The 22940-nt window shown below is 48.1% G+C and overlaps 1 protein-coding gene across 1 annotated transcript in view; it reads left to right on the forward strand.

Annotated features, from left to right (window-relative positions):
• MNT (MAX network transcriptional repressor) overlaps positions 1 to 22940 on the forward strand; it is a 47458-nt gene that overhangs the window by 3577 nt on the left and 20941 nt on the right. Inside the window, exons 2-4 of the mRNA XM_049801850.1 lie at positions 11990 to 12566; positions 15581 to 15622; positions 16351 to 16462. Of these exons, the coding sequence (XP_049657807.1) occupies positions 11990 to 12566; positions 15581 to 15622; positions 16351 to 16462 (731 nt within the window). The remainder of the gene's footprint in view (positions 1 to 11989; positions 12567 to 15580; positions 15623 to 16350; positions 16463 to 22940) is intronic.

Here is a 22940-nt window from a genome sequence, read left to right on the forward strand (position 1 = left end):
AGGTACGCTTGTGGCTTTTCCTGCTCCTTCAGCCTCTTACGCCGGTGGAAAATTAAACCACATCAGCTTTGCATTTCTTAATTTATAAGCAGAGCAAGTCTTGTTCTGTGCCTTCAGCTCTCTGAGGGCCATTTATTGCTTTGGTCGGTTGTTTGCGACACACTGTTTGGGTTTGCCTGCGTGGCTGGGCTGAAGTCCTGCCATGGGCCACTCTGACCCACTGCAGGGAAACCCATGCGGCTTTGAACATGGAGCCCGCCCTGCCGTCAGCCTGTACACAGCGGTGTCACTTGTGTCCCTAGGTATTCAGGGACTGCCTACAGTATGGTTCAGACTGTGTTTACAAGATGTTTACCCAAAAGCTTGTTGAATATTACATATTATATGTATTAATATTTCAGAGAACATCATTTCAAATTGCTGAAAAAAGTAAAGTCTAAATACATCAGCTTGAGATGTACTCGTAACAGCTTGATAGAGTACAGCAACATGGTACAGTTGTGATTGGGACCTCAGGGGCGAAAAAGACTTTAGTGCTGTGGGGATCCTTGAGTTGTGCCGTTCATTATTAAAGCTGAGTTCAGACTGCTAAAACGCTTCCTGGATTTGAAGGACGCAGCACAAGTGATTGGTTTGTTATCTCCCAAGTAAACTGGGAGCAAATGAAATGCAAGTAACAGACTAAGTTAGAGGAAATTGTATGCTTATTAATTAAACAACTACCCAGACACATCTACTAATTTTTACATCTATAGAATCCTCACTCTTGATTACGCTTCCACAACATAAGCATTTCTGCTATTGACTGAGTTAAAATAGTGGGTTTTGGAGGTTCTTCTGCCTATGTGCTCGTTGCACATCCCAGTTTGATCCTGTGAGTATGCTTGGTTTTGCTGCATGCTTTGTGCTGGGCTTGTATGACTCGTAAATAGTTTCTTACAAACGTGTATGACGGATTTATGTAGATATGCAGCAATGTAACGAAAATGAAACTTCAGTGGTTTGGCTCGTCATCTGTATTCCTGTTTATAGACTCAGCAGACCCCTTCTACATGATGACAAATGTTATGCAAATTAAGACACTAGTAATAATGTTACTTGGATCTCATTAATTTGTGGGGGAAAAAACCAATGGATTTGGGGGAGGTGAGTGGGATAGTTAATGCTATGCATTTCTTCTTATAATATTAATGCCGTGGGAATGCAAACAATAACAGACACACCCTGGACGTACACCATGTTGGCCACATACTTCAGCGTTTCTAATTGTTTTGGGAGTCAGGGTTTTGAAGCATTCTTGTCTCATCCACATCTACGCTTTCATGCTTCATAATGTTGCTGCTGCTAAACCTTTTTCTGTAAGCAAGTGGCTCACATGCACATAAATGCATATGTTTGCACATACACAAACCCACAAACTGAGATCCTTTTTCTGTCTGTTACTTGCAAACTCCAGAGACATTTGACTTGAATTAGAGGGTGGCTGGTTTCTTTGAATTTAGGTTAATCCAAGAATGTTTCATGATCTAAGAAAACAAATCTATTTATAATTGCAAGTAATGAATATTTGTTTTCTTAGGGTATTTCCCATAGATACTCATCTACGACCTGCTCAGCTTGCACACTCTGCTTTGCTTGATGCTGCTCAATTATGTTTATTGGCTATCATTTTTTTGAACATTGCCAGCAAGGGTGGTGACCAAACAGTAAGCATAGTTCTGGTCTTTTCCTATCTCATCTAACCGCCGTTTATGGTGCACATCTTAATTGCATGGGATTCATAACAAGATGTGTGGTGACCAGAAAGATTTCTTTTGTCTGTAGTGCCACCCACCTCGTGCCGATGGGTGTGGAAGAGGACCAGCTCACACCCAGCATCTGTGTTTCAGCAACGGCTTGGTGCTGCACTCAGTGTGGTCCTCCTCTGGTGTCTCTCAACAGGTCTCATTAGTATGATGTTGAGACACATCTCCAGAAAATCCGTAGGGCTTCTAAGCCACAGCTGGCTTTTGTCTGGCCAGCTTGGGAGGCTCGCAGGTCCTGAGCACCTCTGGGCACCTGTGGCCATGTCTTCAGTCATCGCTGGTGTGCTGCAGGCTGAGCACATCCACCTGGATTTCTTCCAGGAGAAGTTAAAGCACCTTCTCACAAAGAGTGCGGTGTTTATCTTTTTCCAAAGGTTTCCAGGTACACAAGAGCTATGCTGCAGCTCTGCAGGACACCAGTGCCACCAGGGCAGGTAGAAATAGCTTTGCTAGACATGAACGCAAGCTTCACTTCTGGAGTCTGCATAGGTCTGCCAAAACCACAGAATAAGCTTGACAGCAGGCTGGCTTCTGGAAAATAATTGCCTCACGTAATCCTAACCTATCTTGTTACTCAAGTGCTAGACTAGCTGTTGTGCTCACCTTCTCTCCCCACCCCACCCCCACCCCCCTTTTTTTTACTTTATGAGGAGTGCAAACCTGGAGTAGGCAATTGGGCCTGGTGGTGGAGGGTAAGGGAGTCACACTGGCTGCAGCAGAGGACCCCTTCCAAATCTGATGTTGTCTGCACAATTCATCTCTCCTGATGCACTAAAGTAACTTTTTTATCTCATTGTTTTGGGAGGCAGCACTGCGTCATGGGCCAACAGCAGGGCTGGAAGTTGGGGCACACCAGTTGAATTTGGTCTATAAAATGCTGAACTCCCTGAAACCTGACGAAGCTATATAAACGTCAAAACTTTTTTTTTCCTTTTTAAATTGAAGAGAGCTCTGATCCTCTAGTGGTATCTTGTGGCAGAGAGTCCCACAGTGTAATCATATTCGATATGTGAAAGGGTTTCTTTGTGTTTAACTTGTTGCTTTTGAGGTATTTGAGATATCTAGTGCTGGGGAGCGTGCTGGCTGCCCACCCTGCACGCTGGTTTGAGGGCTCCGGTTCAGGGTAGAGCCACACGTGCAGCTGCAGTCTGAGGGAAGAAGTAAAACTGCACGTAAGTTGTCCTTCATTGCCCATCTTTATCCCCTCCTGTCTTCTCTACACATACAGGCGTCTTGGTATGCTTAGAAAGGGAATGACAATGCAAGTACAAAATACAGCATACAAAGTTTGCATGCCTTCCTTGCCAAAAGGACCCCAAACTTCCCTTCCATTGGCTGATAAATTGTTTCACCAAGGGACATCAAAGCATTTTATAGTCCTTAGTTGAATTTTGCAGCACTTCTGAAAGGTCCCAGGTGGAAGAGCTGAGGTGCCTTGCCTAAAGCTGTGCCTTGATAAGTCAAGAAGTTGAGGTTTCTGGTTCCCTGTCTGCTGTCTAGCTGGATGTGGAGTTTGGAGTGTAGAAAGCCCCAAGACTCGCTGAACATCACAACATCTCCTGACTGAAAGCTGCCTGCATTACATTGCAGAGGATGGGATAGGGATGAATAAGGAGTGTTTTGTACTGAAATCAGGTCTGTCTTATTGCAGATGGTACAATTCACTCTACTTGCTAGGTGAAGATTCCCTTAGGCTTTCCCTGTCTGTCCTTCGGCCTCTGATCTTTGTCATGGCAGCACCTGATAAAGTAAGTCATTTCCTCTGTGTTTCTATGCTCAGGGTTGTATGTAGAAGAAAATTTGGTCACGTTCTGGATTCTGTTTCCTTCATATACCCATCTTGCTTGTTAGAAGTGCGTCCTTGCTCATGAAGTCTCCAGACCAATCTCTCAGTATGTGTGCATCTCAGAAGACACCAGCTTTTCCCACTGCAGCACAAAATGCTCCCTGGTTCAGGATCCTGGCAGGATCTTGCTAATGTGGACATGCTGTAGTTTTAGGCGTGATGGGGATCGAGCTCTTGTCCATTCGCAGGAAGCTGAGCAGCCCTAGGAGATGATACCAAGTATTTTTGATGAGGAATGCACATTTAGTGCGTGCCTGGACCATTGGCAGCTGATGCCGTAGGTTCAAGGTTTTTGTTATGAAGGTGGGCGGAATTGCAGTGATGCTGTATTGTGTGCTGGAGGAGGATGTGGCCTGCTCCCAGAACCTGCTCTTCCTCTCGGGGTACTGGCACGCTGACTCCATGAGTTAGATGTTAACTTTGGGAAGAGCTCTGCTGTATGTCTGAGAGCAATGTCTGTGTGAATTCAGAGATGGCAGGGATAACATCCCTGGTGCGGCCAATTCTGGTGATCAAGGAAAGCTTCCAACTCCCGTGCATGTGTATTTTGCTATGATGGGCAGATACCCTTGGATTCTTACATCCTTTCCTTTTTCAGATATGGAGATAAGATTCTGAAGGGTAATCTGCACGTTTCCATTCATTTCCTTGAGAAGAGAGCTGACTAGTGTGAGCAGCCTGGGAAAACAACCCCTGGCACAGTGCTGGGATGAAGGTGCAGCAGCAGGCTGTTGTTCTCGTCACGGGGATCGAGGAATGTTATGTGAACTGGTGTTGAGCAAATACACTTACCTAACAGACTGGTAATTAACCAACAGATCCGGTTTTGCCATGACTCAGCGTGTGATATGGAGTCATTTAACCTGTCTTTGCTTCAGTTTCTAGCACGTGTAAAATACAAGCAGTGTGTTGTCTGACTTACAGAAGTTTGCAGACCACTTGCACACTGAGGGTCTGAGACCTGCTTGTGAGTGGTGAAGTGGGGTCTTGGAGTCTCTTCTGTGGGCACGTCAAGTGTCTGGGCTTTTTGTTTTGTTTTAAGAGTACATAGTTTGTTTATAATACAGCTTATTAAGTCAGCTCATGTTTACCATTCTTTCCTGACCAGTACATTCCAAGCACGTCATCGTTCGCTGTGTTTCTGCAGACTTCAGTGTGCCACACTGTCCCAGGGCCAGGAGGGGAGACAGCGATTTCCTCCTGTGTGTTGGAGCAGGTGGGGTTGGATCCTGCCTGTTGTCAGTGCCGCTTTTTGCCCTGGGCTGTGACACAGAAGCTGTTCAGCTTGCAAGTAAAGGCTTATCAGAACACATGACTTTGTCTCCCTATTTCTTAAAAATGCCAAAGCCCAATGGAAAAGCATTGAGACAGCATCTCATATAGAAATGGCTCAGCTGGTCGTCTGCCCAGGTGAAGCTCCTCAGATGGTGGAGCAGACTCAGTAGTCGATCGTGCGGTGTCGGTGGCCACTCCACCTGTCAGAGCTAGTGCTTTTCTGCACTTTATCCTGAATTCTGCAGAAAGGTACAACAGGAGTTTTACATCAGTCCAGCCTGCCAGCTTTGGTGCTGCAGCAGAGACAGCGTGCGACATACTCGGCACCTTTGTGGTTTGAAGGCACTGGGGTGGTCTGTGTGTATATAAGGCTGTCCATGATGGTTTTATTTTTTTTAGCAGTCTTGATCTGTTTTCTTTTCCTTTGTAGTACTGCTAAATCCTGGCCCTTTATTTCTTTCTTCTGTCCACTAAGAGTCACTTGTAACTAAAATGCAGCTAAAATGACTGTCTGAAGCTGATTCAGGGTTTCAGTAAGCACTGGAATAGCAAATTAAAGCACAATGTAAATTATCCATAGAGGTTTGAGAAGTTGTTGTTTTGAGAAACGTCTGCCAGGTATTGTTTAGTTATGGTCGACTCTTCTTTGGGGCTTGGCAGATGAACGACAAGATTTCTTGAGGGTCTTTCCAACCTTCCTTTCTGTGTTCCAAGAGCTGCGATGGTTTTGTTGAAAGGAAATACTCACTTCGTTGTAAGCCATCTGTCTCCATAAAGTAGGAATAAAGCATGTCTGCTCCCTAGATTGTATCAGGCAAGAGGATCACCTTGTCATTTCTCTAATTTATTTCAGGTTTGGATACTGAGGTCACTGATTTCTAAGAGTTACAGATAAGCCCATCATGCTGAAACCACTAATGGTCTGTATTGGTTGGTGCTAAGGAGGGATAGTTTATGTGAAGGCTGATTTTCCTTTGCTTTTACAGATATGGCATAAATCTGTCATCATCTTCTGGCTGAGAAAATGGAGATTTGAGTATTTTTGTTGTTAATAGTGAATGGTGACATCATCTACACATAAGGTATGAAGAGTGCGTGGTGTGCCGGTGTAGTGAGGATAGCTCAGCAGAGAGAGTATCAAGGTGGGAACTAGGGACTCTAAAACCCTGAAACTGAAATCCCAGGAGGGCTGGCTTAGCTCTCACTCCTCTGGAGTGTATTACGAGCTTCTGATTTCTAATCATGAAGCATTTTAGTATCCTTTATGAATAGCATGCTTTTAAAATACAGTTTAGCCTTTAAGAAGGCAGTGTGGCCCAGTCTGTGTGAATAGGAAGGAAAATGGGGCGTTTTGGTAGCAGGCTGAAATCTGAACACAGCACCTAGATGAGGAGCAGCAGCAGCAAGGGAGCAAGAGCTCTTATTGAAGAGTTGTTGGGTGCCTTGCGATAAGCTCTTGACCACGGTCTCACCGGTGAGGGCCTGCTGCAGCTGCGGGCACAGCCGGGAGCCTGGAGGGTTTCGGGGAGAAGTGCTGTGTCTCAGGGCTGCCACGTTACTGATGGAGAAGCAGCGGTGCAGAGGGATGGACGCCAAACAAAGTGGTTTTAGCAAAGACGAGGGAGAAAAGTTGGGCTTCTGTTGTGCTGTTGTCAACCAAAATTCAGATGGGCTCAGAGAAAGGGATCACAATTTCAAAGGGGTCTCAGTCCTCCAGCTTGTTTCTAGGCACTTGAAAGTGCCAGCGGCTGTTTGCTGGCGTAGCCTCTTGTGTCAGCAGCCTTAGTTATGAGTCAGAGTTTGCCTGGCTCAGGCTGAGCATTACTGGTCTCCAGTACTGCTGACTCTGTTCTTATCTTCCCTTTCCTGGTTCTCCCCTCCGGAGTCTGGGACCTGTACAAACAGAAGCCAGCCTTCAGGCTGCAGCCTGCCCTTCCTCTCTAGCGTGGGGGTCCCCCTCCTCGAGCATGGCCGGGCCAGCCTCTGAAATGGAAAAAATCTGGAGAGTCTCTGTCCCTAGCACTTTCCTGGTATGAACGAGGAGTGACTCCTGTGGATGACGCTGCTGTAGAACCGGTATGAGTGAAATCCAGGGCCCTCTTCTCCAGGTCTGTTAGCGGTTCATGGTGTGCAGTATAAGCTCCTGGAAGGATTGAATGATTCAGAGAAACGCTTCAGACTATTCTGAAGATTACACCACAGAACTGCTAATGCCTAACTGTTTGTGGAGTTAAGTAATATTCTCTCTCAGTACTGGGGAGGGACCTTTAAGCGTACCTAGAGGTAAGATGCTTGATTATGCAAAGGCACATGCCGTTCATGAATTCTGAGTAGTGTTAGTGTCCCTAGTAAAAAATAGAAGCATTAAAAAGGCACTGAAATTCTGTAAAGGCATGCTCACGCAGTGCTCTTGCAGCCCGACTTAAGCAGGAGGCTCGGTGACGTACCCTGGCCGCTGCCGGGCCACGCTGCCGGCCCGGGAGGCACGTGCGGCTCTGCCTGTGCGGCTGCTCCCTTTGCTGGCAGCACTTGCTGTTACAGATGGGTGGCACTTCCAGGGCAGGCAAAAGGGAGGAGATAAATTTAAACCCGGCAGATTATTAGGTAACAAAGTTAAAAGCGTGCCTGGCACCGTGTATTCCTGGACCATCGGGGCCCTAGAATAGCACCAGTCCACTGGTCAGGAACGCTGACCCTGTTTCTCTGTCCTCCTGTGACAAGATTTGCTGTTCCGTCCTGTTGCTGCTGGCGTTGCTGTTGTCCTCCTTTACAGTGTACCGCCTCGGGAGCTTGGCCGGGAAGCTGAGGTCCCCTGCTCTCGTGACGTGGGCAGGGTGAGGTTCCCTCGGTTGTGGTTCAGACCCCATGATCTGGGGGGATCTCCCTTGTTTTTTTCAGTCCTCTGTCCTTTTGATGAAAGTGTCAAGAATGAACGGAAATTACACGTAATTTCGGTGTGCGTCTGCTGGTTCAGCTGTCCCTCTGAGCCCCAGAAAATGCCCTAAGCCTCTTGTGCTTTCTACATACTGGGCTTGCAGAAGCTCCTGTACCAAGTGCAGTGCATGTGAAAGAATGAGCCATGTGTGTGCCTGAGCACATGGCGCACTGGTTACCGTTCGTTGTTTTTATCGGTATCTGTGAAGGAGAGTGGGTAAACTTATTTCACACGGAAAAACAAAGAGCTCTGGGGGCTTTTTTAAAGCGTGTCTTTAGTTTGTTTGCAAGGTGCGAGTACAAAGTGAGCAGGAGACAGAGATCTTCATAGCTGGGTGGAAGTGTTTCTGTCCTGAGGCGGTGTGTGTGTGTTAGGAAGAGCCGGCTTAGAGACCTTCAGCCCTCTCACTGGCAGGAGGGGTCGATAGCGTGGTTCCCTTTCGCCTGTGGACGAGTCGGACGCAGAGGACGGCGGCTCACTGGTATCAGATTTTGGCTAAAAAAACAATCCTTGAAATAAACTCTTTAGCTCGAGGGAGCTCAAGATTTGCAACACCAAAGGCCTTGTTGGCAGCTTGTCAGCAGCCTGAGGGCTGCACCTGCTTTGCAGAGACATTTACATAAATATTTCTGATCAGTAGTGCACGCTTGTAACCTTGCTTTCCTGTTCTCTCGGCTTTCCCAATGAATGAGAATTACTCATTGTAGGAATTTCACTGCTGACTCCTGGTCGTGCACTGGAAGGCATTGCTGCAGGTCTGTCTCCTTCCTAGATCCTCTCCGCTTTCATGACGTTAGTGCCAGAAGCCAGCACAGGAGTGAATTCAGCATGGGCGGGTTCTGCTGTCCTCGTCGGACCTCGAGCAGTGCCAGGAGCTTCCACTGACTTCTTTGCTGCTGCCCTCCTGTCCAGCACGGTGCAGTTTTATGTCTGGGTGGGAGTTGTGCCATCTTTTGTCGGCGTGTGCCCGGCAGAAGCTGGTGCTGGGTCGGCCCCCAGGACACCCTCCTTCTCCCAGAGGCCGGCTACCTGTGCCGCCCTGGCGCTGGCTGGCTGCATGGCCAAACATGCACATGGAAAACACGATTAGTCAGCAGGTCACCGGGGTTGAATTTCCTCGTGCGTCCTGTGCCGGGGCCATTGCGTTGGCTCTGGCTGCAAACCAAGCAGCAAAGTAGAGCAAAAGAATTGCAGACAAAGGGCTTTTATTAGTTATTAATGTTGTTCAATTCAACCAGACTGAAATCATCGGTAGCTGAGATTTATGTTGTTTATGTCAGGGGATTCTTGCTGGAGTTTTTGCCATCCTGCCCTGCTTTACTTCTTTCTTTAAGGAAATGTTGATAATTACCCTGAAATATTTTGAGAAAATACAGAGAAATACTGCATTCAGACTCTGAGCTTCTCTTTAAACAACCTCACATTTTGGAGTCAGATCTTGAGCTCACTTACCCTCCTCCTTGGTGCTACAAGGATCTGAATTCAAATTTTGGATCTGAGTTTCGGGCAACCATGGAAAAAGTACTCTTTGGATGTGAAATCCTTCCAGATCACTGAATTTCACATGGTGCCTTTCCAAGTGCTGCAGGGTCAGAGCCTGGAGGTGAAGCCCTGGTGCTGGAGCTCAATCCAGGTGTTGCTTTCTCCTCGTGTAGGTGCTGGGCAGTATTTACCCTGTCAGCTGGGTGCTTGACCTCGTTCCTGCTCTCATGAGGCGTGCGTGTTCAGGCTGTTGCTGCAGCTGAGTGTTGAACTAGGGCTGCTAAGGTTTGTAAGGTTTCAAGTTCCCCTCTCCGGCAGCAGGTACGATGCTGGGCTGCCTTCCCTGAAGCTCACGCCGCGTGTTTCTTCGGGGACTCCTCGCTGGCCTCCTCCACCCGGGGTTCTCGGATGCTCTGCTGCAGACCTGGTATGGCTCTGGATGGAGTTGTTCTGGAAACTTGTGAGCAGAGTTGGGCCAAAGTGCTTTAATGAAGGTTGGAGGAAATATGATGTATGCTGTAGAAATCCCGGGCTGGAGGGAACTTAAGGAAATCGCATCGTCTGTGAATCAGGGACAGTGACACTGTGCGGTCGCATGTACCAAAGGTCACTTAGAATCGGGAATAAAAGTTTTGTTCCCTTTATTGCTCTCTCTTGCTCTTGCACTATACCCCTCAAAATCAAAAGCTGGGTGAGAAAGTACTCAAGCAGCTCCATGGCTGGTGAGGTTGCCTTACCAGGGAGGCCCTTTTCCCCTTATTCCACTTTTTGTACTTGATGTAGCTTTTTCTTGAAGATAACTGGGGGGTTGAGCATAATCTGGTGATTCCAAGTTGCAGTATACATGCCTTTTCTACCAAATTCCCTAAATACACACTCCGACTACAGTGTTTAGGTCAAGCCCAAGCTTGTCCTATGGACAAGCTCTTTTGGGATGTTTATTGGAGCTTCCTCTGAATTACCTGATACTGTCCACTATGTAAGACAGGATACTGGACTGTATGCGTCACTGCTCTGATCCCTTGCTTGATGAAGTAAGAGTTTATCTTCCAAATATTTGTATATTACTATGAAGAAGTCATAGCTGGAAGCATGCTGTTGGTGCAGGATTTGTTGTTGCAGCTCCTTGGAGGCTGTTAGGAATGGGATCCACTGAGCTTCGTGGACAGCGATTTTGGAGGTATTTGATTAAGGCTGTGAAATGTCTAGATGCCAGGGCCACTGGCGCCACAGGACTTACATAAATAAATTTCATTTGTGCCATGTTCACACAATTAAAGCTGGAGACCTGGATTGCATTTAATGAGGTTTATTTTGCTAGTCGGACCACACAGATTTCATTTACTTTGTCTAGTGTTCTGAAAACATACAGAAACGTATGCACATCAAAGCCAAGTTTAAGAGCTTGAATAAAATCCACAGCCAGCAATAAAGAAGTGCGCTGTCGGGTTTGTATCATTGTAAAGCCCATTGAGTTAAGATTTACACTTGATAGTGTAAAATACAGGGTATTTTAGCCAAAGAAGCCTGCCCTGCCCTGCGCTGCACGGGTGGTTGGTTACGATCAGCTGCAGCCCTGTGGCTGCTGTTTATCTCTCAGCCGTTGGGTGTCCTGGGTTAGTGCTGGGAGAACTGGGAGCAGGGGATGCCTGGCTCATGAGGTTTCCCTGTCTCCTGCACACTGGCTGTAGTTTAGGAAGCGATCCTGAAATGCACAGGTTTTCCTTGGGATGCTGTTAGTTGAGGCTGTTCTCTGGGTTTGTCCTTACCTCCCTGGACGTGAACGTCGGTGTTGCCCTGGGGCTGTCACAGGGCCAGGGCAGGCTCCTTGTTAAAATGCTCAGTAGCTCTTTGCCAATTTAAAAAGAGAAAAGGAAGAATTGAAAATGTTTTGTTGTGGATTGGTTTCTTCTGCTATACAATAGAACGCAGTGATGTGTTTGCATAGGGACACAAGCAGGGAGAGCTTTGGGAAGGTGTTGCAGAAGTAAGCATCGCTCGAGGTGCTGGGTCCATCCCTGCGGGCCTGCGCAAGGGCAAGCAGGGACTGATCCTGCACCTACGCTGGATCCCTCCGAGGAGCGAGCACGGGCTCCTGGCCGGGTCCTGCCACAGCTCTCAAAAGTCCATTGACCTTGTTCGGCTCAGTAATGTTTGCCCTTGGCAGGAAGGCCTTGCCATTAGTGGGTTTGGACCTTGGGAGTGGGAGGTGACTGGATCAGGCCGTTTCTCTCTCCACGCGGTGCTGGGACGGGGCAGAAGGAGGTCGGTCAGGTGATGTCTTCCTTTTCATCTGCTGCTGCGATCGTGGCATCCCTGCAGATGTTGGGGTTGCTGCAAACGGCAGAGGAGCTAGGCGTTGCCTCGGCAGCTTGGTCTCCAGGGCTGAACGTGGGGACGGTACGTGGTTTATGTTTAAGTAGCCTGGTGCTGGAGCGAAGGGCAACGGGCAGAAGGTGCAGCACGGCTGGGACGCGGGCTGGATCTCCGGGGGCGCGGGTCCTGCCGCGGGCTGGGCTGCGTTACCCTCAAGGCCTCCGCTGCCCTCTCGGAAACGCAGGCGGTTCGTCGCGAGCCTGGCTGGAGGCCTGCGGATGGGGAAGGTCAGGGAAGGGCCATTAATCCCTGTTGGTGTTTCTCTTTCAGAGGAGAATGAGAAGCACGAGAAGCTCCGCCTGGACAGGGAGCAGGAGCAGAAGAAGGCCGGCAAGGCCAGCGCACCGCGGGCGAACAGTGCCGTTCCCCCGGAGGAGCCCCGAAGCGAACTGCTGGTGCCCATCTCCCCCCCGGCCCCGGTCCCCCCACCACCCCCACCCCTGGCAGCCCCCATCTCGGTCATTCCCATCCCCGTTGTCACCAGCCCCCCCCAGCAAGCAGCCCAGACCGCCCTGTCCCCGCCGCTCGTACAACGCCACCAGCCCCTCGTAAGCACTCCCGGTGTCAATAAGGAACCATCTTCGGTCGCGCCGGTCATCCAGAGGCCGCCGGGCCCGCTTCTGCCAGATGGGAAAGCTGCTACACCCCCGTCGGGCAGCCCGAAGCAGCTCCAGCATTATGCGGCGCCGGTCCTGGCCATCTCCCAGCACCACGTTGTTCAGCAGCCCATCCAGCCCCAGCCTCACCAGCCCTTGCAGCACCCGGGAGCGGCCCCGCAGCTCGGTGCTCTGAAGCTGGCTCCGGCGGAAGACACGAAACCAAATGAGCAGAAGAAGAGACCTGGAGGGTGAGTGCTCCTTGTGCGTGGAGGCTTCTGAGAGGGACCAGACAAAAATGGTACCGAAAGCTGCATTGACCTGGAGCAGCTACTGCTGTTGCAAAGAGTTGTCAGATCAGAAATACCAAGATCCGTGGATGTTTGGATGTCTGTTTGGTTTTTTGATAGCAGGGTTTCTTAGCTTGGTGGTTTTTATTTTTCCTCCCTGACTACACACTGTAGGATTCTGTACAAGGTTTTCTTTTTCCAAGCCAGAACTGTATTAGGAAGCAAGTCCCAGCACTGCCTGTCTGATCTCAGGTGGCATCCGGTATTATGTTTGGCAAAAGATCTCTGCTTATACTGGTCGGGGAAATCGTGCAGCAATGCTGCTTGCAGGAACTTTGTTGAAAACTGGGATGTGATCTGGGAGGTTTTATTTCCCAGGACAGAGATCACCTTAGCTGCTGTTTCAATTTCTTAGTGCTGTCAGTGCTAAGGGCCTCCTGCTTGTTCAAAACTCCTGCAGCTGGAAGGGACTGAAGGCTGTTTAATCTGTCCTCACCCTTGGACAGGACTTGTGACTCTGATGTTGCTCCAGGTTAGTGTTTGTCTAACTTGTTCTTAAGGACTTTGGCTGGTAGAGACCGTCTTCTCCTTAGGCGGTCGTTTCCAGACCACAGTATCCTAATACGTAGTCTGGTATTATTTCTTGTGGACTGGGAGAACAAATCGTTCCCTTCTTTGCAGCAAGCTTTTACCTTGGCCCTTCGGTCTTCCTTCCTGCAGGATAAATGACCTGGATCTGTTCAGTCTTTCCTCCTGGGCCATGTTGTCTAGACCTCTGACCATTCTCCCGACTGCCTGCATCTGGTAGATAATTCTTTGCAGTGGTGTTTAAAATGGTACGCTAATCCCACCGAGGCTGGGCAGAAAGTCACTTTGTGCGTCTTGTGTGTTCAGTGCAATAAAGCAAATGTACCCCTGGTTTTAGGGTGGGGTTGGAGATCTGGTCAGGAGTTCAGAGGAGACGCTGCTAGACAAAATGCCAACTGGAGTCCCCCTCTTGCTGTGCAGCGTAGCAGCGGCAGCCTTGTCCCACTCCAGTATGGCTCAGGCTGCTGTGCTGGGTTAGACCCAGCAGAGCTGGAGGCCTTCCTAGTCGCTGCAGTCCACCCAGCCGAAACAAGTGCCAGCAGAAGAGACAGACAAAAGGCAATCCTTTCCGGGCTAGTGACCTGCTTGGGAGAAACATTTTGGCCAGGTCAGCATCTAGCCTTCCCTTTTGCTCCCTCCTCAGTGGAGCTCAGTATTTTGAATGTATCATAAGGTCAGGACATGGGAGTTGGCTTTCTTTTCCCCAGGTCCTCTGGTCCTTACGACATTTGCTTTGAGCTGTAATGCAGAACCACTGTAACACACTTGTGAGAGGAGCACGAGCGCAGGGCTGTGAATTGGTACTGACCTTCCCTGTGGATGGCCTCCATGCAAGGAGTGGTAGTTTCAGTATCATCTCGTGGAAGCAGGGAGAGATGTAAGATGTAGTGGACAAAAAAAGGGTTCAGAGTGTCCTTTGGGATGTAGAGATCCCAAAATGCAAAGAAGGAAACAGCAGAAGTAATGTAGATAAGAATTTGTAAAGATAATGGCCTTTCTAAAATGCCAATATAATTCCTCTAAGATAGATTGTGATCTTTAGAGCTTGTCTATAAAATGCTCAGCTGCAGAAATGATAAGTATATTTGTGCTTTAATCAAGCAAACCTGTCACTGCCGTTGTTGTGTGGGTTCAGACGGGTGTCGAGGGGGTTTCTGATGGCAGGGGGGTACCAGTGGAGCCTGCAGGGAGTTTTGCTGTCCTGGCAGCAGGCAGCGGGCTGACTGCGGCCGCACCAGCAAACTGCTCTTGTGCGTCACGCCGAGCTTTGCTCCTGGGAAGCTGGGAGGGCTGTTGTCCCAGTGCGAAGTGCAGCATCACTGCTGTGTCTGTGCCGTAATCAGAGCGTTTTACCATGCACGATTTCCAGAGCTCTTGGCATAGGCGTGCCAGAAAAATACCTCTCTGATGCTGAGCAAGTTGCAAGGTTTCCTGAAAGGCATTTGGTTGGGTTACCCCAAGGTGCATGCTCCTTTTCTCCCCAGAATTACTCCTTTAGACATAAGCACAGAAAAGATGTCTTTTTCAGCTTGTAAATGTTTCCTGGGAAAAGGCTGTCAAATATTTGTTTTTAAATACCTGAATATTTATTAAATATTAACGTACCTCCTGAAATGCTCACCTCAATGTTGGTGTATTTTCAGCCAAAGGCAAATAATTACTTTGCATAGTGTATGGAAGATACTTGAAATCTCCACATGTCTACCAATGTACTTTACCACCACTGTAGCTGGAAAAGTGAGATAACATGAATTTGTTTGGCTTTTCCTAAAAGTATTCCTCTGGTTCAGAGGGTGGGGACAGACCAGAGCCCCAAAAACCAGAAGCTCGCCCTGGTTCTTCCTTTAGCAGTGACTGGAGGATTCCTGGATTGCTTCGTTCCATATTTATGCTCAGCTGTGTTATTTTAGGCGCAGTAAAAAACTAAAGCGGTTTGAAGTATGTCTGCCAAGTCCCGTACACTTTAATTTGAAACTGCATAAATCTTACACCACAGGAGTGTAGGTGTAGATCAGAAATGGGTCAGAATCTGGGCTATCTAGTACTGTATAAATACATACAGTTGACACTTTGTGTCTTTCCCAGTTGTTAGTAGTAGCCGTGTCCGTGTATATATACACACATTATACCTGTTTGTATCTTGTGTGCAGTATGTGCGTAATGCTTATCCCATCTAATATGCATATAAAGTATGGATTTTATCTTGATACAGTATAGGTAGAAATATCTATGCAACTAATATTAAAGCAGTGGTATCTGAACACCTCTATTGCTTTTTAATATTTACCTATATATCCTAGACACACACATACTGCTGAAAGTACAGGTTGAATGGCAGTAGTTTTAAACCTGACACTGAGTTTATCTTTGTTCTGTTTGGGTTACAGGGTTGGGACCAGGGAAGTACATAATAAATTGGAGAAGAACAGGTGCGTAGAAAGCCAGGGGTTTGATTTTTTTTAATTGTAATTCCCCTTCCTTTTTTTCTTTTTTTTTTTTTTTTTTTTTTTTTTTTTGGCCTATAGTCTGTCAATATTTGTTTGGCTTTGGTGATTTTGTTTGTTTGTTTGTTTGTTAACAACCTGAACAAAATTCTTAGTGACTTTTAATGACTCTTGCAGTATTGCTTTGCTTTCTTATAGCTCAATTCTGCATCTCTTGCTTCCCAGTATGTTTTACTTAACTGTGTAATTGCATTACAATAACCCTGCAAAGCCCTGATCCCGCAAAGTAAATCCCCACGTGCATAATGGTGTAACTTCTCTTTTGATTTAAAGTAATAAAATAGCCAAGATCAGGGGTCAGTGTACAGTATGAATACAGAAGAAAGACCAGTTCCTGATCCAAAACTCTTATAAGTCTAACTAGCAGAAATATGGTGAAAGTGGAAGCAATAGCACAGGGAGATGAAATATTTCATTTAAGATTGTACAGTGGTTTCCTAACAAAGCTAGGACTAGAATCCAGGCGTACAACCCCATAGTCTTTCTGCTGGATTGAGCTGGTTCAGTTGTAAGCATGCAGGTAGTCTTGGTGACTGCTATGCACATGTGTAAGTGCTTTGCTGGATTAAGGCCCAAATTAAGCCTAGCCCTCTGCTAAATTGATTTCTGGTGCATGCTCCCACAAGCTGACAAACCACCTGTGTTTTCTTTAGACGTGCGCATTTGAAAGAATGCTTTGAGACATTAAAACGCAACATCCCCAACGTAGACGACAAGAAGACCTCAAACCTCAGTGTCCTAAGGAGTGCCTTGCGATACATCCAGGTACGTATAGCGTTCGGGTTATTGTTGACGGTCATTCTATTGCACTTTACCTGCTGAAACCAGAGAATGGTGCTAACTGCTTAAGCCAAGTTACTTTTCTTTTTCCTGTAGTGCAAAGGAAAAAGGGAAGAGAAAAACTCCCATTCCTCCTCCTCCTTGTCCTCCCATGTGAGTGTAGTCATTTATAAACTCCAGATTTCCAGAACATTTGAATCTTCTAGGAATGCTAGCTTCATGCAGTCTCCTTATACTAGAATTTCCTAGTTAACCACAAGTCATCCATACCAGTGATGGTTATGCAGTGAACAGATAATACAGGTGATCTTAAAGAGGGATCTCCAGGCTGTATAAACTTAAGCTGCTCCTTTTTGGACTAACATGAATTTTAATCCATATGTTTTGAGGAGGTTTCCTGTTTGCTTAACCAAAACAGACAGACTTCCATGAAGGTTTTGGATGTCTCAAATTTTTGATGAGATGGAGATGTAAGTACAGGTCATTTGCTTGGAGGCAGGGAAAGACTGGAATTTGAGGTTGCAGTGTGAAGCTCTAAGTGGATGGGGTACCAAGAATGAGTCTGGGAGAAAGTAAAGACAAAATTAAGTTGTGGTGTTTGCAGGTTAAGTGAAGTACATGTTAGTGTTTGCTTATTTAATATTTGTAAAAGTGGTTAATGGTAGCACAAAATAAATTCTTAGAGATGTCCTCTGTGACTGTGAAATCAATAGCATGTAAGACAATTAAAATTCATCTGGAAAATGGAAGAGTTGCTAAATTTATAGTGCGAATGAAGAGAGCCAATAGACCTCATACGTGTTGGCTAGAATAAAGGGTGCTGAGGGCTGTTCACAATGGGCTTTTCCACAGTAAAGCATCATCTTTTTTCCTCGCTTAATCTTCCCATTTTCCTCAGTCTCTCTCAAATACCATTTCACTCCTATGTTCAGAAGTACTGGACATTGATTACTTGCATCAACTTTGCTTTGGAGAGTCACTAACTACTTGTTGCCTTTAAGACTTAGACCAGCTCAGCCCTTCTCATCAGTCTTGACCGGCAACTTCGCTTAGAGAGCCTTTGGTTGGGGCAAATTCTAATAGTACCCAGCCACTGGAGGACGGCAAACAAAAGGAAATAAATCTATGTTGCTTAAAAAGGTCATTTTTGGAGACATGGTTGTATTGCAGCCTAATGGGTGTTAGAAGAGATCTGAGCCTTTCATTTGATTTTAGGCAGGCTGGTGTCGGTAGAGATGAGCTTCCATTAGCAGTAAGGGAGATGGAGCGATCTGATCGCCTGCTCTCGTGTTCGGGAAGTTGAGTCTGGACTCACAATGTCATGAACGGAGCTGTTCCTGGCATGGTAGCTGATGCTCTGTGAATATTGATGCGGGTGCAGACCTATCCGTGAGCAGACTCTGCTCTCTGGCAGCATTTTTATTCTGTGCTTTTGGAAGACAGTTTAAAATTCTCTTTGAGGATGTTGGTGGGGATGGCCGATTCTTCCTCTCCCCCTTCTCTGTGAAATGTTTTGAGGCTTAGACGCAATGCAGTTTTGTGCTACCTGCAAGGATACGTACCGACATCTCCATAAATTGCTAGGAATTAAACTCTTGTCACATCCTCTTAGGAAGCGTAGGCTACTTTTATGATGGTCCAGAAGGTATTCACAGATTCAGAACCGCATTTTGTTTCCTTTAAGTTTCTGCCACTCACGGTCCATTTCAGTGGTGCCTTTGAATTGCTTTTCCCAGAATGGATCCATTCTGGGAATCAGAATGGCTGGGATCAGGTCTGTCGACCCTGCTGCTCTGGTGTGCCCGTGCTGTTCTGTGTGCCCACCGTCTGGGGCTGAAGGGGGTCTTGGAGTGGTGTAATTGCAGTGTATTTAATCATTCAGTGAACCGAAAATGCAGAAGTTCTGACAGTTAGCGGTGCAATATTTGCATCCTGGTGTCAGGGACTGTCACGCCAAAGGTGGCTGTATCTGCACAGCTCTAGTTTACCTGCCACAGGCGTCATGGCTTGCGGGAGGACCTGCTGCGGTGACTGGTCTCGGGCGTGCGGTGCCGGTACCAGCCTCTCAGAACCTCCCTCGGTTGCCCACATTCTCTCCGGCCTGGCTTCGGGGAGCACGCGGGGAGCAGCCCTCTGCTGCTCCCACCAGTTTCAGTGCGGAGAACTGAACTCTCTCGTCCAAACCTTGTCTCTCCAGCTTCCCGCTCGCAGGTGGCCTTAAGGGTAACGGAGCTGTTTTTGTGGTGGACACGCCGGGTCGGGGTGCCGCAGGACCCCAGCACTAAGCCGACCCTGCCGGGCGGGAGGGGAGGCCGGGGGGGCAGGCGGTTGGGATGCGGGAGGTGCATGCAGGAGCAAAACCCGACTAAAGCCCCGGGGCTGTGGACTGCAGGCGCAGCACCAGCTCCCCTGCCAGGAGCCTGCCTGGACCCAGACTGTGCCGCAAAGGAGCGCTGCCTCGTCACCCGTGATGGCCCGAGGGTGGCCGCGGCACCGGGATGGGGCCAGCCGGCGTGCCGCCGCGTCCATCCGTCCGTCTGTCCATCCATCCGGCACCGGGCTGGCACCGGCTGAGGGAAGGAGGCGGATCTGTCCGCCAGCCCGTGCCAGGCGCTCGCCCGCCGTGGCAACGAAGGTCACGGTGACCTCGGGCTCATCCCGGCCTCCCGCCCTCCCCTCTGGCTGGGAGCTCCCATGCCAGTGTCCACCTTCCACGTGTGCAGCGAGCACATGGCAAACGCCAGCCCCCGCGTGGCTGGATTGCCTGCCCAGGGCGGCCGGTGGGCTGCGTGGCCGTGCCTGACCTGGCAGCGGGGCCAGCTTGCCGCCCCACGGTCACCGGACACGGTGGGGCTGTGCCGCTCATGTTAACCTTCTTGCCGGCACAGCGTCCGCCTCTCGCCGCGTCTCGCCTTCTCCTCCTCTGGCGGGGCGGTGAGAGTGTCTCTGCCGGCTGCTCGCTCGAGCTCACAAGCGGCAGGGAGTATCCCGAAAGCCGAGTGTTTTCCTTGGCAGCGGCTTTGCCGTGGGTCTGCGCCTGGATCACGGGATGCAGTTGCAGTAAAAGTTTGAGCGCTCTGTTTATTCGCCTGAAAAAAACCCAGATTATTAGAGATCTGATGTGAATTTTGAGAGTTAAAAATGAATTTTTAGAGAAAATAATTTTTAATTCGGTTTGAATTTAGCTTTGAACTGTCTCAACAAAAATAACGTGCATCAGCGTGGATGGGATGAACTGCCTGCAGATGAGGCTCGCTTCTCCCCAGGGGTTACAGAGAGCGTAGGTGGGACCGTGGGCTGGGCTGGGACACCTCTTACCAGCTCAGGCTGGGTGAGATGAAGCCCAGCCTGATCTGCAGACAGTAGCACAGAGTTGGTCATGATTACAAGAGAAAAACAAAAGAAACACTGCCGCCTTGGCAGCAAATCACGCACCAGACTTGGTGTGTTTCACTCGACAGGCTTGGTGCTTACCTCTCTCCCTTGAAAAGAGAACAGGGGAATTGTACAAAGGAGATTTAAAAGTAAAACCTCTTATTCTCAATATAGCAAAGTAGTTTTTCACTAAAGGGGAAAGAAACCGCCAAAAAAACAAGCCCAAATGAGTCTTGCAGAGGAGAGTGCAGCGTGCTGGCCCTGAAGCTCTGCTTAGCTGATGATCTATGCCCGCAAGGAGTATGACAGTGCACTAATTGTTGCAGCCTCTCTTCCTACAAAATCCTTTTTCCCCCATTCCAGCTGGAACTTCTTAGAAACAGGCTGTTTGTTTCCTTGGCTGGATTTAAATATTTGTATCTGCATCAAATCAGATAAGTCAGAAAGTTAAATTCCAAACTTCCCATGGAGCTGTCATTTTAATTTATCCTTAGAGCTGGGCTTGTGCTCTGCAACAGTAAATTAGAATCTCTGCAATTAAACACACTGTTGCACAAAGGAAATTAGGCTGAACGCAGCTGGAAGTTAATAATCCCTTTAAATGGTGATTCAGTTGTAGGCGGTGTAGGCTGTTGTGCCGTGGCTCTCGGCTGAGGGAGTTGTCCCTGCGGGTCACGGCAGCGGGGTGGGCTCCGGTCCCACACGGCAGAGCCTCTGACGAAGCGCGTTTGTTACGCGGGTCACCTCGTTCTTTGCTTTCCTTCCTGCAAAACGTGAGTCAAAATGCCGGGGGCCTCCAGAAGGTTTCTAAGATGCATGAAGTGACGTGGAAAAAACCGCGGCGGGAAGAAAACGCTGTTTGCTTTGAGCGAGCAGAGCCCCGTCCCCTCGGCCGAGGCTGGCCAGCACCTGCTGCCGAAGCAGCGTCCCCCAGCAGAGACCAGGCAGGACAAGTCTGTCGTCTCTCCGCAGAGCCGCGCTGCGAGGGGGAATCGCACCGCGCTTCGCTTCTGCTGGATGAAGGTGCTGCTGGGGTGGCCAGGGAGCAGAAGGCGTCAGACGCAGTTCATAGCCAGGACGTCCGTGCAGCTGGGCGTTTTGATTTGATTCTCTTTGAAGGATTCCTTGGCCCCTAGGAAATGTTGTAATCATCTTAGTTGGAAGCTAATTGAAGCCCTTAAGCAAAACTGTTTTCTCTTTTGTGTTCTCAAACTGTGCCTGTCGCTATGGTACCTGAACACCTTCCAGTTTCAGGGGTTATTTTCTATTGCATATTTAGTGTAAGATAACATCCAGGCGATTTGCTCACCAGGTGACATGGGGACAGCCACAATGAGACAGCTCGCGAGCACCGCAGCCGCAGCCTGGCAGATTTCAGATCGCACTGCAAGTCTTGCTTGTTTGCCAGTTTCCCCACTGCAACTAGAGTCTAATGCTGTCTAAATAATAATGTGCTTACAAAATATTAGACAAATGCTGACTGAATAGTAACATGCTTACAAAATATTAGACAAAGCTGAGCTTCCCAGGGTGTGCAAACGGCAAAGAGTAAAATCCGTTGAAGACTGCAAGGCAGGGCACCGCTGTGATCCAAACTACTGCACGGGCTGCTCAGATATTGCAAGAGTATTGGGGAGGGGGTGGGAATGCTGTGATGATAGATGTTGGGCCCTAGTCTTACAGAGGAGTGTTTGCTCTGTTTAAGAAATGGACCTTGCTTATAAATTCATAGAAGTAATCTAACAGTCCTACTTGCTGCCTACTTGCTTCTAGTGTTAGAGACAGAAAACAGCTGTGATGAACTTACAATTTATAATATGACCGATTTGTCATTTATTGCCTCAGGAAGGGGCAGGAAGGGTAGAATTTCTTTCTCCCCCAGGAGCTAGGGTTGGCACTGTACCCCACATCCCGCCGACGTGGTGGGTATTGGAGCAAGGCCACTGACTGACATGAGCTGGAAACTTGCCTCTTGGGCCATGCCTGTAGTATTCCCAGGAATCACCCAGATGAATTTGTGGTGCAAACCAGTCTTCTGATTTTTGTGGCTCTGTGTGCTTAGAGAAATGTATAAAGGAGCGGCAAAGCCATTTACAAGTCACAAGACTGCTCGTGTGAACAGGCTGCAGGCCTCTTGCTGTCACTTGAACTGTAGACCAGCTAGCCAGAGAAGTATTTTACCAAAGTAAAATAGTCTCCATCTTCATGATGGAAATCTTCTTCTTCCAAACCCAGCTGAGGCTGGGGAGGTGCCAGGCTGCAGCTCCCTCCCCGCTCCCTGCAGTGAGTGGAAGCAGCACCTTACAGTTTCTGTGGTCTGATGCCTTTCTCAGGAGGTAAAAAAAAAAAATGTTCATGCTAAAAAAAAAAAAAAAGTCATGGTTACTGGACTCAAAGTAATTGACATCTCTTTAGATTCCCAAGTAAATTACTGCATTGTTTGTTTTGAGGGAAGTGTGCCTAATTTCCTCATCTGATTACAAACGCGGGCTTCCTCAGCTGAACTGGCTTCACATGGCCGTATTGTGGCCTCAGCTGACCTGCTGACTAGGTCACCGCTGCTCAGATCGATGTTATTTTCCTTTGTCATATGTAACTGCTTTAGATTGAAGTTAAAGTAAGGACAGAAGTTCATAGGTCTCCGATCATTGTCAGATGGAAAGAAAAATAGTAGTTCAGCAAACTCAAAACAGTAAGCATAAAGGGAGAAGTGATTATCCTAGGCAGGAGAATGGACTCTATCCCTTCCTAAACAAAAACCCATAATCCTGCAGTAGAGGACGTGTCAGCATCAGTCATTGTACTTTGATGCAGGAGGCTGGTTCAGTTTTTCACCATTAGCACGTTGGTTATTTCGACTTTCCTTGTGTCTTTTTCCTCCTTTGTCACGGCTGTTTGCAGCGTGTGCTCTTCTGCCACCTCTCCTGTCCGTGTGGTATGTTCTCAACAGTCACCAACTAAGCTGAGAGCACAGGATGCTGTGTAAGACAAACAATAAATTACAAAGCTGATTCCTGACCTCCTGCCAGGAGCAGAAATCCATCGTGAACTGACTTACCTGTACTCATCAGTAATGCTAATTGTTTAT

Source organism: Accipiter gentilis, chromosome 6 (assembly GCF_929443795.1).
Source record: "Accipiter gentilis chromosome 6, bAccGen1.1, whole genome shotgun sequence".
In the NCBI taxonomy this organism is placed as follows: Eukaryota; Metazoa; Chordata; class Aves; order Accipitriformes; family Accipitridae; genus Astur; species Astur gentilis.